This window comes from Lagenorhynchus albirostris, chromosome 17 (assembly GCF_949774975.1).
Source record: "Lagenorhynchus albirostris chromosome 17, mLagAlb1.1, whole genome shotgun sequence".
NCBI classification, from domain to species: domain Eukaryota; kingdom Metazoa; phylum Chordata; class Mammalia; order Artiodactyla; family Delphinidae; genus Lagenorhynchus; species Lagenorhynchus albirostris.
Window position 1 is genome coordinate 29,015,838 of NC_083111.1, and position 17,239 is coordinate 29,033,076.

The 17,239-nt window shown below is 35.9% G+C and overlaps 1 protein-coding gene and 1 pseudogene across 4 annotated transcripts in view; both read right to left on the reverse strand.

Annotated features, from left to right (window-relative positions):
* RMDN1 (regulator of microtubule dynamics 1) overlaps positions 1-17,239 on the reverse strand; it is a 37,931-nt gene that overhangs the window by 7,312 nt on the left and 13,380 nt on the right. For all 4 annotated transcript variants that reach the window (XM_060127269.1, XM_060127268.1, XM_060127270.1 and 1 more), the window contains exons 2-5: positions 15,573-15,690; positions 10,349-10,445; positions 8,561-8,720; positions 2,670-2,759 (exon numbers count right to left, since the gene is read on the reverse strand). In XM_060127269.1, coding sequence (XP_059983252.1) covers positions 2,670-2,759; positions 8,561-8,720; positions 10,349-10,445; positions 15,573-15,690 — 465 coding nt within the window. The remainder of the gene's footprint in view (positions 1-2,669; positions 2,760-8,560; positions 8,721-10,348; positions 10,446-15,572; positions 15,691-17,239) is intronic.
* LOC132508085 (L-lactate dehydrogenase A-like 6A) lies at positions 12,190-13,199 on the reverse strand (annotated as a pseudogene).

A 17,239-nucleotide genomic window follows, 5' to 3' on the forward strand; every position in this document is an offset into this window, starting at 1 on the left:
GTACTGGTTACCAGAGTGGTTCTGAAGCCAGACCACCAAGGTTTAAATCACAGCTCAATGACTTCTTACTTTTTGACCTTGGCAATTTCTATATTCTTTCCATGCCTGAGTTTGCTCTTGCATAGGATCAAGAAAGCAGTACACCTACCTTATAGGGTTGTGGTGAAAATTAAATGAACAAGTAACAGGAGGTGCTTAACACAGTAATATTTTCTATCATCAGGATCATCATTATTTTTACCTTTCATAAGTTTCAGACTCTTTATTACCACCACTGATCATAATGTTAGTAACGGAAGAGATAATAGCTAAAATAAGGCTAATCAAGTATGACTTAGCAGAAATCCTGTTATCAACAATATGGGTAAGAATCAGCACTGACCTAATTTTTACTTTTCTATAAATAGATATGATTTACATGGCAAAATATATTTTAAAGTATATACAACTTATATTCAAAGCAACCTTTCCCAATCAGCGTTCCACTAGAAAATTAAGCCCTACAAAAAATTATATGAGTAACTACATTTTCCATTCTACCAAGAATGGTACAGAGCTAGTCCATTTTGATGCAAGGAAGAGAAGTTAATTCATCATATACAATCGATGCCTTGGGGCATTACAGTTTAATTTTCTTTTGGGATGGATTGAGAGGGGCTACTCTCAAGCAAACCTTTTCTTTTGTAATTCTTTCTGCCATTAGTTTAAACATCTTCAAAAACAATGCAAAGATAATAATTCCTTATGACTTTAGATGTAATAATGGAATCTGAATAGGAGTAGTATAAATGATCTTTTAGCATGTAAATACTTAACACTGTCATTTTTAAATAACACATACTCATTTGAAAACTTATGAAAAACATTAGTTATTTTTAAATAATCTATAGCCTTCACTGTTTCTTTAAAGTATACATTATATATTTTCTGCAGCATTTCATTATTCACATTGGAAGTTATCTGTCAGGTATTTCTACATCCCAAGGTACAAGTAATTTAAATGATTTATCTAATGACACTAAGTAAATTACTATATTTCACTGAATCTAAGATACCATAAACGTTATGACACATCATTATTTTATATACCACTAAGAAAAAAGCACTGCCAATTATAAGATACCACTGGTTATATATAATGCAATCTGATTTCAAAGGTCTTAAAACGTGAAAAATGTATGTTATTAAATTGAAATATATATGTATGTGTATCAATATATACGTATGTATGTGTGTTTGTGTGTTTGTGTATATATATACACTACTGATGCCCAAATAAGAAGCTAGGTCTCCTGACTCCTAGTCCAATGTTCTTTTCCACTAGTCATTACATTAACTAGGAATTGAGACTATAATGATAAATATGTTTGTTTTCATCACTTTCTCTTCCTGTGTGTTTTTGAGATGGTCTATAATATCAAAAGACAGGGACTTCCCTGGTGGTGCAATGGTTAAGAATCCAAATGCCAATGCGGGGGACACGGGTTCGAGCCCTGGTCCGGGAAGATCCCACATGCCGCGGAGCAACTAAGCCCATGCGCCCCAACTACTGAGCCTGCGCTCTAGAGCCCGCTAGCCACAACTACTGAGCCCATGTGCCACAACTACTGAAGCCTGTGTACCTACGGCCCGTGCTCCACAACAAAGAGAAGCTACCACAATAAGAAACCCACACACCGCAACAAAGAGTAGCCCCCACTTGCTGCAACTGTGCATGGCAACAAAGACCCAACCCAGCCAAAAATGAAAGAGAGAGAGAGAGAGGGAGAGAAAGAGAGAGAGAGAGAGAGAGAGAGAGAGAGAGAGAAAGAGAGAAAGAAAGAAAGAAAGAAAGAAAGAAAGAAAGAAAGAAAGAAAGAAAGAAAGAAAGAAAGAAAGAAAGAAAGAAAGAAAGAAAGAAAAGAAAGAAAGAAAGAAAGAAAGAGAAAGAAAGAAAGAAAGAAATACACTGCAGTTTTTTAGCTGCAGTTTTTTTGTTGTTTGTTTTTGGACAATGGAATAGTGTGTATGCACATCATGAAATATACAAACTCCTGGAGAATTTCTGGCACCTAAGGAAGAGCTTACTATAAATAAGTAAATTAACTTTGGGGGAAATATTAAAACACACACAGAGATCATAATCATATACACTACTATTACCTTTGGGAGTGGTATGTCAATTATATTAGATTGTTAGATGAGACTATACCTCCTGGCACTCAGGACTTTGTATAAGCCTCTCCCACATTCTCTAGTCTTGGCCACGTTACTTGTTTAGGTCGACAGGTTATTACCAAGCATGATGCAAACATGCTTGATAAAAGTTTGCACAATGGAAATTTTCCCTTGGAATGCTCACTCTTGGAAGCCAGCTACCATGCTATAAAGAAGCTTGGGCTACACTACTAAATGATGAGAAGAAAAGTAGAGAGAAACTGTTGTAGATGAGAGTGCATCTTCTATATTCCTGTCCCAGCTGAGGGTCCAGGTGAATGTAGCCCTCTAAATGACCTCAGCCACAACAAGCAGAACAGAAGCACCACTGTGCACAGTTAATCCACAGAACTGTGAGAAATAAATAGTCATTGTTTTAGGCCACTAAGTTTTAGGTGGTTTGCTATACAGCAAGAGATAAGTGAAACAGAAATCAATTCAGAAAACTAATGACTTTTAAAGTTCATCAGTACCTCAAAATGCTCCTTGATCTTGTAGGCATTTGCAATTTTAGCCCTGATTCCTTCATAATCTCCAACATCGCTAATACAGATTGCATACCACTAAAAATAGAAGGAAAAAAAGGAGTAAGAATAATAATACTCAATAGTATTCCATTCAATACAAGGTAAAACTGAGTAACTATTGATATTTATTCCTCAGTAGTCATTTAACAAAAAGCAGAGGACAAAAACTGTATTAAATATACTGGAATATACAAGAAAAAGTAGACATGGCTCTTAAGGAACTTGGACATGTTTTTAGAGAACTATAATACAAGGCAGAGGGTAGTGAATCTCTAAGAAAGTTACCAACACAATGGGGAGATAACAATTCATATTTATGGTATGAATATAAATTTAGAGAAATGTGCAATTTAATAATTATCATTTTATTTTCTTATCCTATTTTATTGGAGCTGCTGCTTCTCCCACACCTGCATTGTTATAGTAATAACAGCCACATTTGTCAATTGTGACCTTGTCCCCATACCCATAGCTGGATACAGACCCAAACTGAGATAATCTGAGTTTCTTCCCTAAGAACCAAAACCAAAATATCCAAGCTTCATAAACCCAGATGCTGTGGAAAGTCACAAAACTGAGGATGAGAAAAAAACTGAAGTAAAAAAAGATTTGCAGATAACAGCAAAGAGGAAAGACAATGAAGCCTCAGAGCAATTGAGCCAGTTTCTCCTGAAGCCTAAATGCATCTTGCCTTTGGGTTCTGTGAGATACAATAGTTTCTTATCAACACGCACCATTTCTTTTTGTTTGTGCTTACATCTGTGAAATTTTAATAATTCTAACCATAAAAACGTTAATACTTAAACTTCTGTTTAAATCTATTCTCCACCAAAATCTTTTGTATCTTGATATTTTTATTGAAAATAAAAGAGTATAATTTAAAACCCACACTGACTATGCTCATTTAATCTCCATTGACAGTCACCCAGCTGCCCAAATTCAGATGACTAGAGGTGTCATACAGGGTTTCAAATTTGGTGCTCTGATCTCTTCCCACTTATCAGGGCTCTAGATAAAATCACCTTCTCTTATGCATTTAACTATCATCTATATCAAAGCAAACACAAACTTATGGATGAATCCTAAACATTCTGCTTAGATTGGCATTTAGTTACTACATAGGACTGTTTTTTTTTGTTTGTTTTGTTTTTTAATTTTTATTTTATTTCGCTGCTCCACGGCATGTGGGATCTTTCCGGACGGGGGCACGAACCCGTGTCCTCTGCATAGGCAGGCGGACTCTCAACCACTGCGCCACCAGGGAAGCCCCATAGGACTGTTAATTAATGATCATACTAGCAAGAGCTGATGGTAGGAGCTGTGATCATGGGTGATTTTTATTTCCATATTGGTACTTTTTTCAATTTCCAAAATGTCTATTTTCTGTAATAAGTTTACATTATTTTTAAAGAAAACTTTTCTTTTATAACAGATAATCTAGCCAAGAAGGGGTAATAGATACTATACCTACCTTCTTGCCTGAAAGGCTAAAATAAGCAGACAAAATATAAGAAATAAAGACTCTCAAGATATTATACACATCAGACACAGTGACATCTCACAGACGAGAAACAAATGAGATGAGCCCTATGGCTGCCCTGGAGAAATTTCTAGGTTGAAGCCCAGGGAGGCAAAATAGGCCAAGCAGTGTCTCTGCTTTGAAGAGATGGAACTGGGAGTCTGGGGAAGCCCAGGTGTCTGGAGTTCACAGAGCAGAATACTGTAGAAGAAACAGCTGACCGGAGCTAGAACTCCAGATGAAGAACTGCAGAGGGTCACCCTTTTCAGCTGAGTAAAGATCATCGCTTGCATATGAAGGGACTATCCAAGGCTGAGAAAAGAACCACCCAAAAGGTTTGGAAATCAAGAGCTCACAAAGATCTAGGAATATCAGTTGTAAGGAAAACAACAACAACAAAAAAGCCCTCCAAATTAAATGCTACTCTAGTCCTGCCTTCTTTCCTGCTGCTTTGAAGATCCTCTTTGACAGTTCCTTGACGCTGAAAAATTACACTGGTGAAGGAAAAAGACCTAAACAAAGGGAAAGAATGCATAAGTTCATGGATTGGAAGATATCGTTAAGATGGTGATACTCCCCAAATTGATCTACAAATTCAATGAAATCTCTTTGAAAAATCCAACTGGCATCTTTGCAGAACTTTACAAGCTGATCCTAAAGTTCATACGGAAATTCAAGGGACTGAGAATAGTCAAAGAAAGTCAAAACAAAAGAAGAACAAAGTTGGAGGACTCACACTTCCTTGTTTCAAAACTTACTACCAAGCAATAGTAATCAAGACATTGTGGTACTAGCAAAAGGATACACACTGACCAATGGAATAGAACTGAGAGCTCAAAAATATACCCATACAGGGCTTCCCTGGTGGCGCAGTGGTTGAGGGTCCGCCTGCCGATGCAGGGGACGCGGGATTGTGCCCTGGTCCGGGAGGATCCCACGTGCCACAGAGCGGCTGGGCCCGTGAGCCATGGCCGCTGAGCCTGCGCGTCCGGAGCCTGTGCTCCGCAACAGGAGAGGCCACAGCGGTGAGAGGCCCGCGTACCGCAAAAAAAAAACAAAAAAAACAACAAAAAAAAACCCCATACATTTATGTTGAACTGATTTTCATCAAGGATGCCAAGACCATTCAGTGGAGAAAGAATAATCTTTTCAACAAATGGTAGTAGGACAACTGGATATATACATGCCAAAGAATGAATTTGGACTCCTACCTCTCACCATGCATAAAAATTAAGTCCAAATGTACCAAAGACCTAAATGTAAGAACTAAAAAATATAAAACTCTTAGAAAGAAACATAGGTGAAAACGTCTGTAACACTGGATTGGGCAAGTTTTTTAGATATGACATCAAAAGCACAAGCAATCAAAGAACAATAAATATATTGGACCTTATCAAAATTAAAACCTTTTGCAAAGAACACTATTAAGAAAGTGAAAAGACAAGCCACAGGATGGGAGAAAATATTTGCAAGTCATATATCTAACAAGGGACTAGTATAAAGAAAATATTCTCTTACAATTCAACAATAAAAAGACAAGTTTAAAAATGGGCAAAGGGCTTCCCTGGTGGCACAGTGGTTGAGAGTCCGCCTGCCGATGCAGGGGACACAGGTTCGTGCCCTGGTCTGGGAAGATCCCACATGCTGCGGAGTGGCTAGGCCCATGAGCCATGGCCACTGAGCCTGCGCGTCCGGAGCCTGTGCTCCGCAACAGGAGAGGCCACAACAGTGAGAGGCCCGCGTACCGCAAAAAAATAAATAAATAAAAATGGGCAAAGAATTTAAATAGACATTTTCTCCAAGGAATATATACAAACGTCCGATAAGTATATGAAAAGATGTTCAATATCACTATTCATTAGGAAAATGCAAATCAAAACCATGATGAGATACCACTTCACATCTGCTAAGATGGCTATAATTTTTTAAAATGGACAATAACAAGTGTTGGCAAGGATGTGGAAAAACTGGAACCCTCATACACTGCTCGTGGCAATGTAAAATGGTACAGCTACTTTGGAAAATAATTTGACAGTTCCTCAAAAAGAATTACATAGAATGACCACATGAACCAGTAATTCCACTACTAGGTATATACTCAAAATAATTTAAAACAGATATTTAAACAAATACTTGTGCACGAATGTTGATAGCTACACTATAAGCAATAGCCAAATGTGGAAATAAATGTCCATCAACTAATGAATGGATAAACAAAATGTGGTATACAATGAAATATTATTCATCCATAAAAAAGAATAAAGTACTGATAAATGCTGCAAGGTGAATGGACTTCAAAAACAAGTGAAAGATGTCAGACACAAATTATCCCATATTGTATGATTCCACTTCTATGAAATATCCAGAGTAGGTAAAGCCATAGGGACAGAAAGCAGATTAGTGGTTGTCAGGAGCTGGGAATAAGAGGGAATAGAGAGTGACTGTTTAATGGGTAGAGGGTTTCCTTTTGAGGTGATGAAAATGTTTTGGAACTATAGAGAGGTAACTATTGCATAACACTGTAAATGTATAAATGCCAATGGTATAAGAATGTGAAATGTATAAAATGGTTACTTTTATGTTATGTGAATTTACCTCAATTAAAAAAATAAATAAAAGCAGGTGTTCACACAAAAACTTGTACGGAATTATTTATAGTAGCATTATTCATAATAGCCAAAAAGTGGAAACAACCCAAATGCCCATCAGCTGATAAATGAATAAACAAAAATGGTATTTCCATACAATGGAGTATCATTCAGCCATAAAAAGGAATGAAGTACTGTCATATACTCAGCATGGATGAACATTGTTCATCCATGGCTAAGTGAAAGAAGCCAGACACACAAAGGCCACATACTGTATGATTTCATTTACATGAAATGTTCAGAATAGGCAAATTAAAAGAGACAGAAAGTAGCTCAGTGCTTGCCAGGGGACAGGAGCAGGAGACAACTGGGACTAACTGGTTATAGATATGGGGTTTGTTTTGGGGGTAATTGACGTGTTCCGGAATTAGATAGTGGTGAAGGTTGAACAACATAGTAAAATATGCTACAAACCACTGAAGTGTATACATTGCAATGGTGAATTTTATATAATGTGAAGAATATAAAACAAGTAAAAATAAAAGAAAGAATTAGCATCTCCTTACAAGAAGTATATGTTAAATATAAAGGCACAAATAAAAGTAGAAGGACAGAAAAGGATGTAACATGCTAACAATCAAAAGAAAACAAGAGTGGTTACATTAATATCAGACAAGGTAGACTATAAAACCAAGAATATTTCTAGAGATAAATAAGATCATTTTACAATGATAAAGAGGTCAACATATCAAGAAAATATAACAATGCTAAATGTTTATAGTCCTAATAACAGCACTTTAAAATACATGGTGCAAAAACTAAGAAAACTGCAAATAGAAACAGATAAATTTACAATTATACTTGGAGATTTCAGCATCCCTCTGTGAATAATTTATAGAAGTAGACAGAAAATCAGTAAGGATATAGAAGATTCAAACACCACTATCACTATCAACCAACTTGACCTGAATGACAACAGCTGAATAAATATTCTTTTCATGTGCAAAAAGAACATTTACAAATATGGACCATATTCTGGGCCATAAAACAAGTCTCAGCAAATTTAAAGGGTCTATATGTTTAATCCTTAATATGAACAAGTAGTGGTGGAAGTGGGGGGTGGGGGGGAGACAGAACCATCCCCTAAAGGGAGCATCTGGAAATGCATGGAGACAGAATTTGGTTGTCACAATGACTTGGGGGCTCCACTGAGGACAGTCTACTATGATAAAGTGATGTCCTAATCCAAAATACCAACAATGTCCCCTAGTCTCCCCACAGTATCCACTGAATAACATTCTAAACCAGTCAGGAAATCCAGAAGCTAGTGGAGTTACATGTAAAAAGTTATACTAGATCTCAGCTGTCCAGCTGCTATACTCCTACCTCCACATAAAACAAATATAATGTGAGGAAAAAGAGAAAACGTTTGTCCAGTGTTTGTACTACTAGAAATAAAGACAGAGGTAATTCATGAAACTACTAACACTTTGGTTTAAAAATAAGCCTTCACAAAAGTAATTTATCAAACATACTAATGAACTTAGAATAAATGTTCAAGAATGCAAAGAACTACTTCTTTTTTAAAAAAATGTTATAAAAATAAACCTCTTCCCTACTTCTTTAAAAGAGAACTATTTCTTTCCTATGTAAATTAGAGACAATAGATAAGTACAGACCAATGTCGCTCTCAGTACATGGTAACAGTTACAGTACTGTAAGCACCTCACCTTATGAGCTGCAAAACTTGATTCATTTTTTTCTAGTGCCCTTTTTGCATACTCTAGGGCTTCATACACCAAGAGCTTTTTCTCCTCTTCTGAGGTTCCACTGAGTTGAGCTATATCACGTGATGCCCGTGCCAAACGCCACAGTAACTCTGCATCTTCACTGATTTGAAATAATTATAAAACAACCATTTTAGCTCAATTTTAAAATTGTTAAAGTTCATATCACTAATGAATACATATGGCCTTTCAGGTCAGTGAGGATACAGCGAGCAATATGATATAAAAATCCATTTTTCATGTTAAATTTATTATTTTCTACCATACAAAAACTGTATTTGACAAAATTTCCTATAAAATATCCAATATTATACATAAACATTAACTTATAATATCTAAAATACTAACTTCCTTAGAAAATATCTGTATTTGAATTCTCTGAACACTTTCCCTACAAAATTCAACATATAACTTAAAGCTTGACTTCAGTGGCACTGTGCTTCAGACAGCTAACTGGTTCAGACAGTACTATAAAATACATAAATTTATAGACAAGATCATGCTCTATAAACAAAATGCTGTATCCACAGCTCCAAATACAGTACCTGGCACACAAAAAATATACGATAAATATCTGTGAATGAATGAATGATTAAATATAATGTAATCTCAAAATAAATCTTAACTTTGAATGTATCATCCATGCCATGATGCATGAAATATTTACAGCTTTGGACTCCTTGAAAAACTGCCACTTAAATATAGTTATATAAGACTTGAAATGGCTAATAAATAAAACAGAAACCAAGGTTAAAAGTTAGGAATATTTCTTGAAAAACTAACCTTAAATTCCTTTTTATTAAATGTTTGTCTTTAAGCCTACTACATTATACATTTCTTAACAAAAATACTATTCACATAAAGTTGAATGAAACTAAAGGTAGCAATAGTATATCTATAATTCAATGAATATGGAATAACTACCTTGTAGCTTACTTTTCAAGTAATTACTAAAATGACTATAAAATGCCAAGCTAACCACCTCAAGTTACTCAGGGGACAATGGAGAAGGAAAGTTGGATCCTATAGATATTTAGGAGGTAAAATTGATGGGTCTTGGGGGGAAAACTGGTTTGGGGAATATAAGAAAGGTAGTTGAAAATGACTCAATATTTTTAGTTCAGGAGATGAGGTAAATCAGTGATCTGGAAATGCCATCTAGCCTGATTTGACTTATTTTATTGGGCTGAGTCTCCCTCCTTCTCCATCCTTCCCCCAAAAATGAGGTCACATTAATACACCAGACTAAGCATGTAAGCTAATACTAAAAATAGAAAAAGGAGGTATTTTTAGTTCCTCTATGAGACTGTGCTTCACAGTGATAACACAGATATCATTCAATGGTGACAAAAAAATCATCCTAGCTCATTCAAATCTTAAACCAATATGAAATTAATTTAGAATAAATGAGAAATATACAATATAGATAAGATAAACATCTATTCAATGACTACCTTGTATTCAAAGCAAAATAACAAAATGAAAAAAAATTTCAACATTCAACTAGAATAGGCAGAACCACCTTTTCTGAATCAATGAGATATATGTAGCACTTTTGAGTCACTTAACATTAAGAAAAAAATCATACTATAAATTAAACTCTAAGAAGTATTATTTTGAAGTAAAAACTTGTAAAAACTATAAAAATTCCAAGCACCAAGAATATTTTAATTGTTAAATAACAAAAAATTTCAGGAAACCGCAAACCCAGGCCTATCATACATAGCCCACCTTTCCTTGTACTGGGATAGCAACTGGTAAAGTTTTTCTGTTTCTCCACTTTCATATAGGTAGTCTGCTTGTTCAAGGATTTCTTCAACTCTGAAGACTATAAAAGAAAAAGGCTCAATAAAGTAGGTCTTCCCAAGCCAGATGGCAATAATTCTAAGAAACATGAACACTTTTATATAGAAGCAAAAGAAATTAGATACAGAAATCACCTATAAAGAAAGATCAGAAATTATGAACAACTGAGATGTAAGTATAGTAGAAATAAGTATGAAGCTATCACACATAATAAGTGGTTTATTAAAACCTTGGAAAATAAAAAATTAGAAAACTTATTCTGGTACTAATTTAATATGACACATTTTAAAAAATGAAAAAAGTAATTTTCTGTGAGGAATTTATAGTACCCTTACCCTCCACACAAAGCCTTTGTTATTGTTGCCGCTGTGAAGTAAAAATCCACTGCAGAAAATGATATGATATCCACTTACAGCACGGAAAATTATTAATTTGAGTGGAATGCAACACACTGTTTTACTAGATTCTTTTTATGATCTAACTTATACAGACATTATTATGGAAAAAGAGTCAAATCTGTCATCAAAAAATTTAGATGAAGTTAACTACACAGAGGATCTGAAACTTAAATTAGAGGCACTATGCTCCAACCAACTCATTAATGAGTTTAGATATTACAACAAAAACCATAAAACTTATAGACAGTGTAATGTTCTAAAAAAGTTAACTAGTTACTAAAAAACCCAGTTAGTCTGAATTTCAGATATTCCAATTATTACTAATGAACATACACATTTAATTTTGTCTTCTATAAGGGTGCTGTATTACTTAGTCTTATGTATAAGCCAACATTCCAATATGTTCAGTAAAGTTACTTTATTATTTACCTTAGTATGCTTTAATCATAGTGTATGGGGCTAAAAAATTTTTTTTTCATTGAAGTATAGTTGGTGTACAATATTATATGTTACATGTGCACTAAAATTTTTTTTAAGTTTATGAAAAATTAAAATCTAGACCAGCAAAAATAACCTCATAAATATATGACACAACTATGTAAACGAAGTATTTTTTAAGTTAAAATCATCATGTAATTATACTAATTTAAGAAAAATTAAATGACAACAGCAAAGAAACCCTAAAATAAAGATTTTTTTTCCTCTATAATCCTACTTCAGTCTGGTTAGGTGCTATAGTTTAGTAATATTCTCATGGCCGGTTAATTTTCTTAAGTTTGCTTTCATTCTATTCTATATTTTTATCAGTGGCTGATTTTCCATATTTGGGTTATAAAAAGCCAAAGATTCTTAAAGAGTAAGTAGTAGGAAGTAAATAGTCTCAGCATTCTTAGCCGATATTTGTGGTTGGCAAAATAATGGCCCCAGACAAGTCCATATCTCAACCCCTGGCCCTGTGAAAATGTACAGGTTACTAGGGCAAAGGGGAATTAAGCTTGTAGATGGAATTAAGGTTGCTAATTAGCTAACCTTAAAATAGTAAATTATCTTAGCCAGGTGGGTCCAGTATAATCACAAGAGTCCTTATAAGCAGAAGCAGGAAGCAGAAGAAGCAAGTCACAGTTGGTATGACAATGGAAACAAAGTCAGATACACTTACTTAGGAATAGGAATAGTAAAAACAAAAAAATGTAAGTATCATCCACCATCTGGATGCTAAATAAAAAGCTGGAGGGCTAAATAAACAGGGGAGTCACTATACCCCATTTCCTTTTTCCAACTTTTACGAATTCAGGTTTATTCAAGTTTGTTATACAATCCTATAACTACCATCTCTTCAGTAACTTCAGAATGGTAGCTTTAACAACTTTAAAGCATGAGCTCCTTCTGAATTTCCCAAAGTTTTTCTGCACTCTTTTTCAAACGGGCCTCCTCTTCAGAGGTCAGCTTTATCTTTGTAAGGTGTGCAATACCATTCTCTCCCAGAATACAAGGAACACTAAGGAACACTTCATTTATTCCATAGAGGTCCTTACTTACGGTGGAAACTCTCCTGAGACTCTTAAAAATGCTTTCTGTTAAATCAGCTAAAGTTAGGCCAATGGCCCAATTAATATAAACTTTCCTTTTAACCATTTCATAGCCATAGGTAATCACTTCTTTGTGGACATTTTTCCACTGTTCAGGATCTTTATCTGTTCCTATATCTGAGTTTAGATCCTTCAGAGGGACACGGCAATGTTAACTCCACTCCACACAGGTACACTTAAGTTTCCATGTTTACCAATGGTTATAGATCCATCTACAACAGCTTTCACAGTGGATAGCAAGCCTTTGCCCAATGAAGAAATGGATATGGGTAGATTTCAGATTACAGCCACTTCCCAAAAACCATGTTGTTCCAGTAACATGGTTTTTGGGAAAGGCACTCAACTTCCAAGCTACGTAATTAAGATACCCACTGGATTGGAAGCAAATATCAGTTTGCAGCCAGGACTACACTGGGTAATACAAGAAATCATTATGTTAAAGATGGGCACATCTTACTTGACTACATCAAAGTGTGTTTCTCTTTTTCTTGGGTATGCACCTGCTGTGATAATCACTAGCTTGGAGTTTGCAGTGACAAGGTAATCTTTGCTGGAAACAATATTTGGCATTTTCATGAAAGGGCTGCCATGTTGAAGAGCCAGTGTCTCACCCTTCAGTTTGCCTTCATCAACATCCACAAAGGCAAGTTCATCACTCAAGCCTTTTAATAAGATGCTATTAGCACAGGCCATGACAACTAATCCAGTTCCTATAATGGAGATCTTATTGTGATGAATGGTTTCCTCTGAAGTGAAATTCTTAATAAGTTCACACTTGACAGTAGCCATCTTGGAAACGGGAGTGAAGGGTCAGCCATTGCTCAGCAGGATGTGTGAGTCTGGCTAGGACACAGAGCAATCTCTGGGCAAGGGGGCCTACCCATTTGGTGATCCACAGGACTCCTGTAGCCCAGTTCATGGCCATTCACTCAAGAGGTGGAGGAAGAAAATGGAGGAAAGCCACATCAAAGTACCTTGAAGTACAAAGTCAGGAAACAGTTGACCGTTTGACACTCCCCCTTACCCTCTACTACTGTGTCTGTGCAAGGCCACAGCCCAGATCATGCAGGCCTCACAGGGGCCTAGCACCTTACCAAATATGCAGTAATTTTCTGGCATTAGGACACTTCTGAAAAAACCAACTATGATCATTAAGGCTATAAATAATTTTGACTTTGCCTTTCAAAGTGCCATATTTTGTTCCCTAGGGAAGCCCTAAAACTTTGCACTCATTTCTGTAATGGTGCTAAAGCTCACTGAAACTAAGTGTGATAGACATGAAAAGAAATAGGTAAGGTTTCTGCTCTGGTACTTTGAAGAAGTTTAACTTTTTGAGCTCCTTTTCAAAAATTAATATAATGGGGCACACACACAGAAAAATCTTAAAAGTGCAACGACTGGGCACATCTCTCAAGGATGCTTTAAAAAAAATTAATATTGTAATGTGAAAATATGGCTCCTCCTAACTACTTTACAAGGTTGCTGTGAGAGTTAAAGTTATGATGAAAAGTCTAGGGAGCTTTAAAAAGCTGAGTTTTAAGTATTTGCCAAAATATGTCATTAAGCCAGTGATAAAACCAAGTCCTCTACTTTGTCTTTCATGAAAATAAATGATACATTAAACGAAAGAAAAGATAAAACAAAAACGTAGCAATTCAAGCGTCTGCTTTTTTAAAAATATAAGAATAGTCATGGGCAAATGAAATCAACAAATAACTAGTACTCTTTAGCTATTCTCAAATTCTTCATCTACTAGAACTTTAATAACATCTATTCAAAATCAAGTCTCTTCTTTCCCAAGTACCTTCTTGATAGTTAAAAAGTGAGGACTGTGAAAAACAAAAAGGCTTATTAACTCATAAATTAAAAGTTTTTCTTGGGGCTTCCCTGGTGGCACAGTGGTTAAAAGTCCACCTGCTGATGCAGGGGACATGGGTTCGTGCCCTGGTCCGGGAAGATCCCACATGTCACAGAGCGGCTGGGCCCGTGAGCCATGGCCGCTGACCCTGTGCTTCCGGAGCCTGTGCTCCGCAATGGGAGAGGCCACAACAGTGAGAGGCCTGCGTACCGCAAAAAAAAAAAAAAAGTTTTTCTCTAATAGACTGAATTTTGGCTCTGTCTACATACACAACTGGTTTAACTAAATTTAATTTTTTAAATATGGCAAGTCTTATTTTATGTTTACATATCTATACTTTTCTAAATTAAAAAATAAAAAATTTGATGGAATTTTTCTATTTTTCAGCCAGTTACTTGATATTTAGTACCAAATTGCATTCTGTTTATAAATAAAATGTTTTTATTTCAAAGTAATTGGACTTTTCTTAACTACATCAAGAAGAATTAACACCTCGGCATTAAGGAAACAAAAGAATCATTGTATCATTAAAAAGTAGGCACAGCCAAATAAATACATAATAAATAAATATTTAAAAAAATAGAGGTTGGCAAACTTTTTCTATAAAGATCCAGAGAGTAAATATTTTAAGAGCAAATATTCTTTGTGGGCCAGATATGGTCTCTGTGGTATATTCTTCCCCCCCAGTCCCACAACCCCTCCACCCTTTAAAAATGTAAAAAACATTCTTAGCCCAAGGGTCCTATAAAACTATAAAGTACTGAGTATTTCTCACTGAAGGAGCTCTAGCTGCCGGAAGACATTTTATATATTTGAATAGATAATGCAACTAACATATTAGAGGCTAGATTATTTTCTGCTTTTCTCTAGTTGTCAGTCTGATATATATACATATACATATGTGTATATATATATGTCTGTCCACAATAGAGACATATAGACAAGTAGAGACAAGTAGAGAAAAGCAGAAAATAATCTAGCCTCTAACATGTTAGCTGCATTATCTATTCAAAAATAATAAGTTATAGGGCTTCCCTGGTGGTGCAGTGGTTGAGAGTCCGCCTGCCGATGCAGGGGACACGGGTTCGTGCCCCGGTGTGGGAGGATCCCACATGCCGCGGAGTGGCTGGGCCCATGAGCCATGGCCGCTGAGTCTGCGCGTCCGGAGCCTGTGCTCCGCAACAGGAGAGGCCACAGCAGTGAGACACCCGCGTACCGCAAAAATAATAATAATAATAAGTTATTAACAAAATATAACAAACACAAACAACTCTAAGTGTTCCTGATGTTTACCTTAGGCTTACCTTTGGCTGTGGCATGAACCACAGCAGCCTGGGAAATGACTTGATAAGTTTCAAAACCCAAATAAGACAAGGCAGAGAATAAAAGACTTCTTTTAAAAGCTCCTGGGTTTCCCATCACCTATGGAAAGAATTATGGTCAGGGTTAACAAACTTAGAAAATTTGAAGAAACTGCTATCCCAAGCAAAGATTACATCAATTTTCTCCTACCCCCCAACACAATCAATCCTAAGAGTATTGGAAGCTCAAAATTTACTTTGTCAAATTCTTCAGTGAAACTATTTCACATAATTACTTCATAGGGAGAGCATATCCTGCTAAGTAAAGATTCTTAACAACAGCTGATACTGGTAGCTTATGTAACAATCACAGTTATGCTGATAAGTGCTGGACTAGAATATCTACATTTTATTTGAGGAAGCATGGATATTATAATTTCTTGAAATAAAATAAGAGACACCAATATAATTAATATCAACCTTAAGAACAGATAAGATGAAAGATATCAAATATGGTAATTACACATAAAAAATATACATGGCTTTAAATAAAGCTATCTTCAAAAGTGATCCATGAAACCCAGTTTTAAAATAAACCATGAATAAAATAAAGAGCATATCAAAACAGATTTAGAAATTAATTTTCATAATTATGGCCAGAATTCTCAAGACCAATGGCAAAGGAGTATATGGATATCACTGCAGCAATTCTTCCCTTTTTTTCACATAGCATCAATTTTTTCCTGTCAATTTATTCCCATCTGAATAAAAACAAGCTATACTATCTTTGTAAGCTGTAATTGTTCCCTTCTTAAAAAGAAAACAGGGCTTCCCTGGTGGCACAGTGGTTGAGAGTCCGCCTGCTGATGCAGGGGACATGGGTTCGTGCCCCGGTCCGGAAAGATCCCACATGCCGCTAAGTGGCTGGGCCCGTGAGCCATGGGTGCTGACCCTGCGCGTCCAGAGCCTGTGCTCCACAACGGGAGAGGCCACAACAGTGAGAGGCCCGCAAACCGCAAAACAAACAAACAAACAAAAACAAAACAAAAAGCTTCCTTTTGACTTCACATCTCCCTTCAGTCTCATTTTCCAAATTCTCTTTTCAGCAAAACTCTTTCAAAAAGTTTTCTAGAGCTCTGTCTCCACTTCCTCTCTTCCCATTTTCTCTTGAACTCACACAAATCACTTTTATCCCCACAACTCCACTGATGGTATTCTAGTTAAGGCAACCAAGGATGCTACTTCCTAGTAAACGCTCATCTTACTTGATCTATCAACAGCAATTGACAGCTGTTCACTCCCTCCTTTAAAAAAAAAAATCATAAATGGATGGTTAATATAAGAAATTTTTAAAATATCGCTTTATTGAGATATGTGACATAAAATAAACTGCATATTCATAATGTGTACCATGTGTTAAGATATATGTAAACCCGTAAAACTATCACCACAATCAAGATAATGAACATATCCGTCAATCCCCCAAATTTCCTCGTCATTTTATAATTCATCCAATCCCTTTCCTCAGTACTTGCTGTGTTCTCTCACTCTTGAAGCACTCTTCGCTTAGCTTTTGTAATACTACTCTCTTGAATTTACTCCTATTTCAATAACTGCTCCTTCTCTTTTGTTGGTTCTTCATCTCCAAAACCTCACTGCCCAGGTGTGTC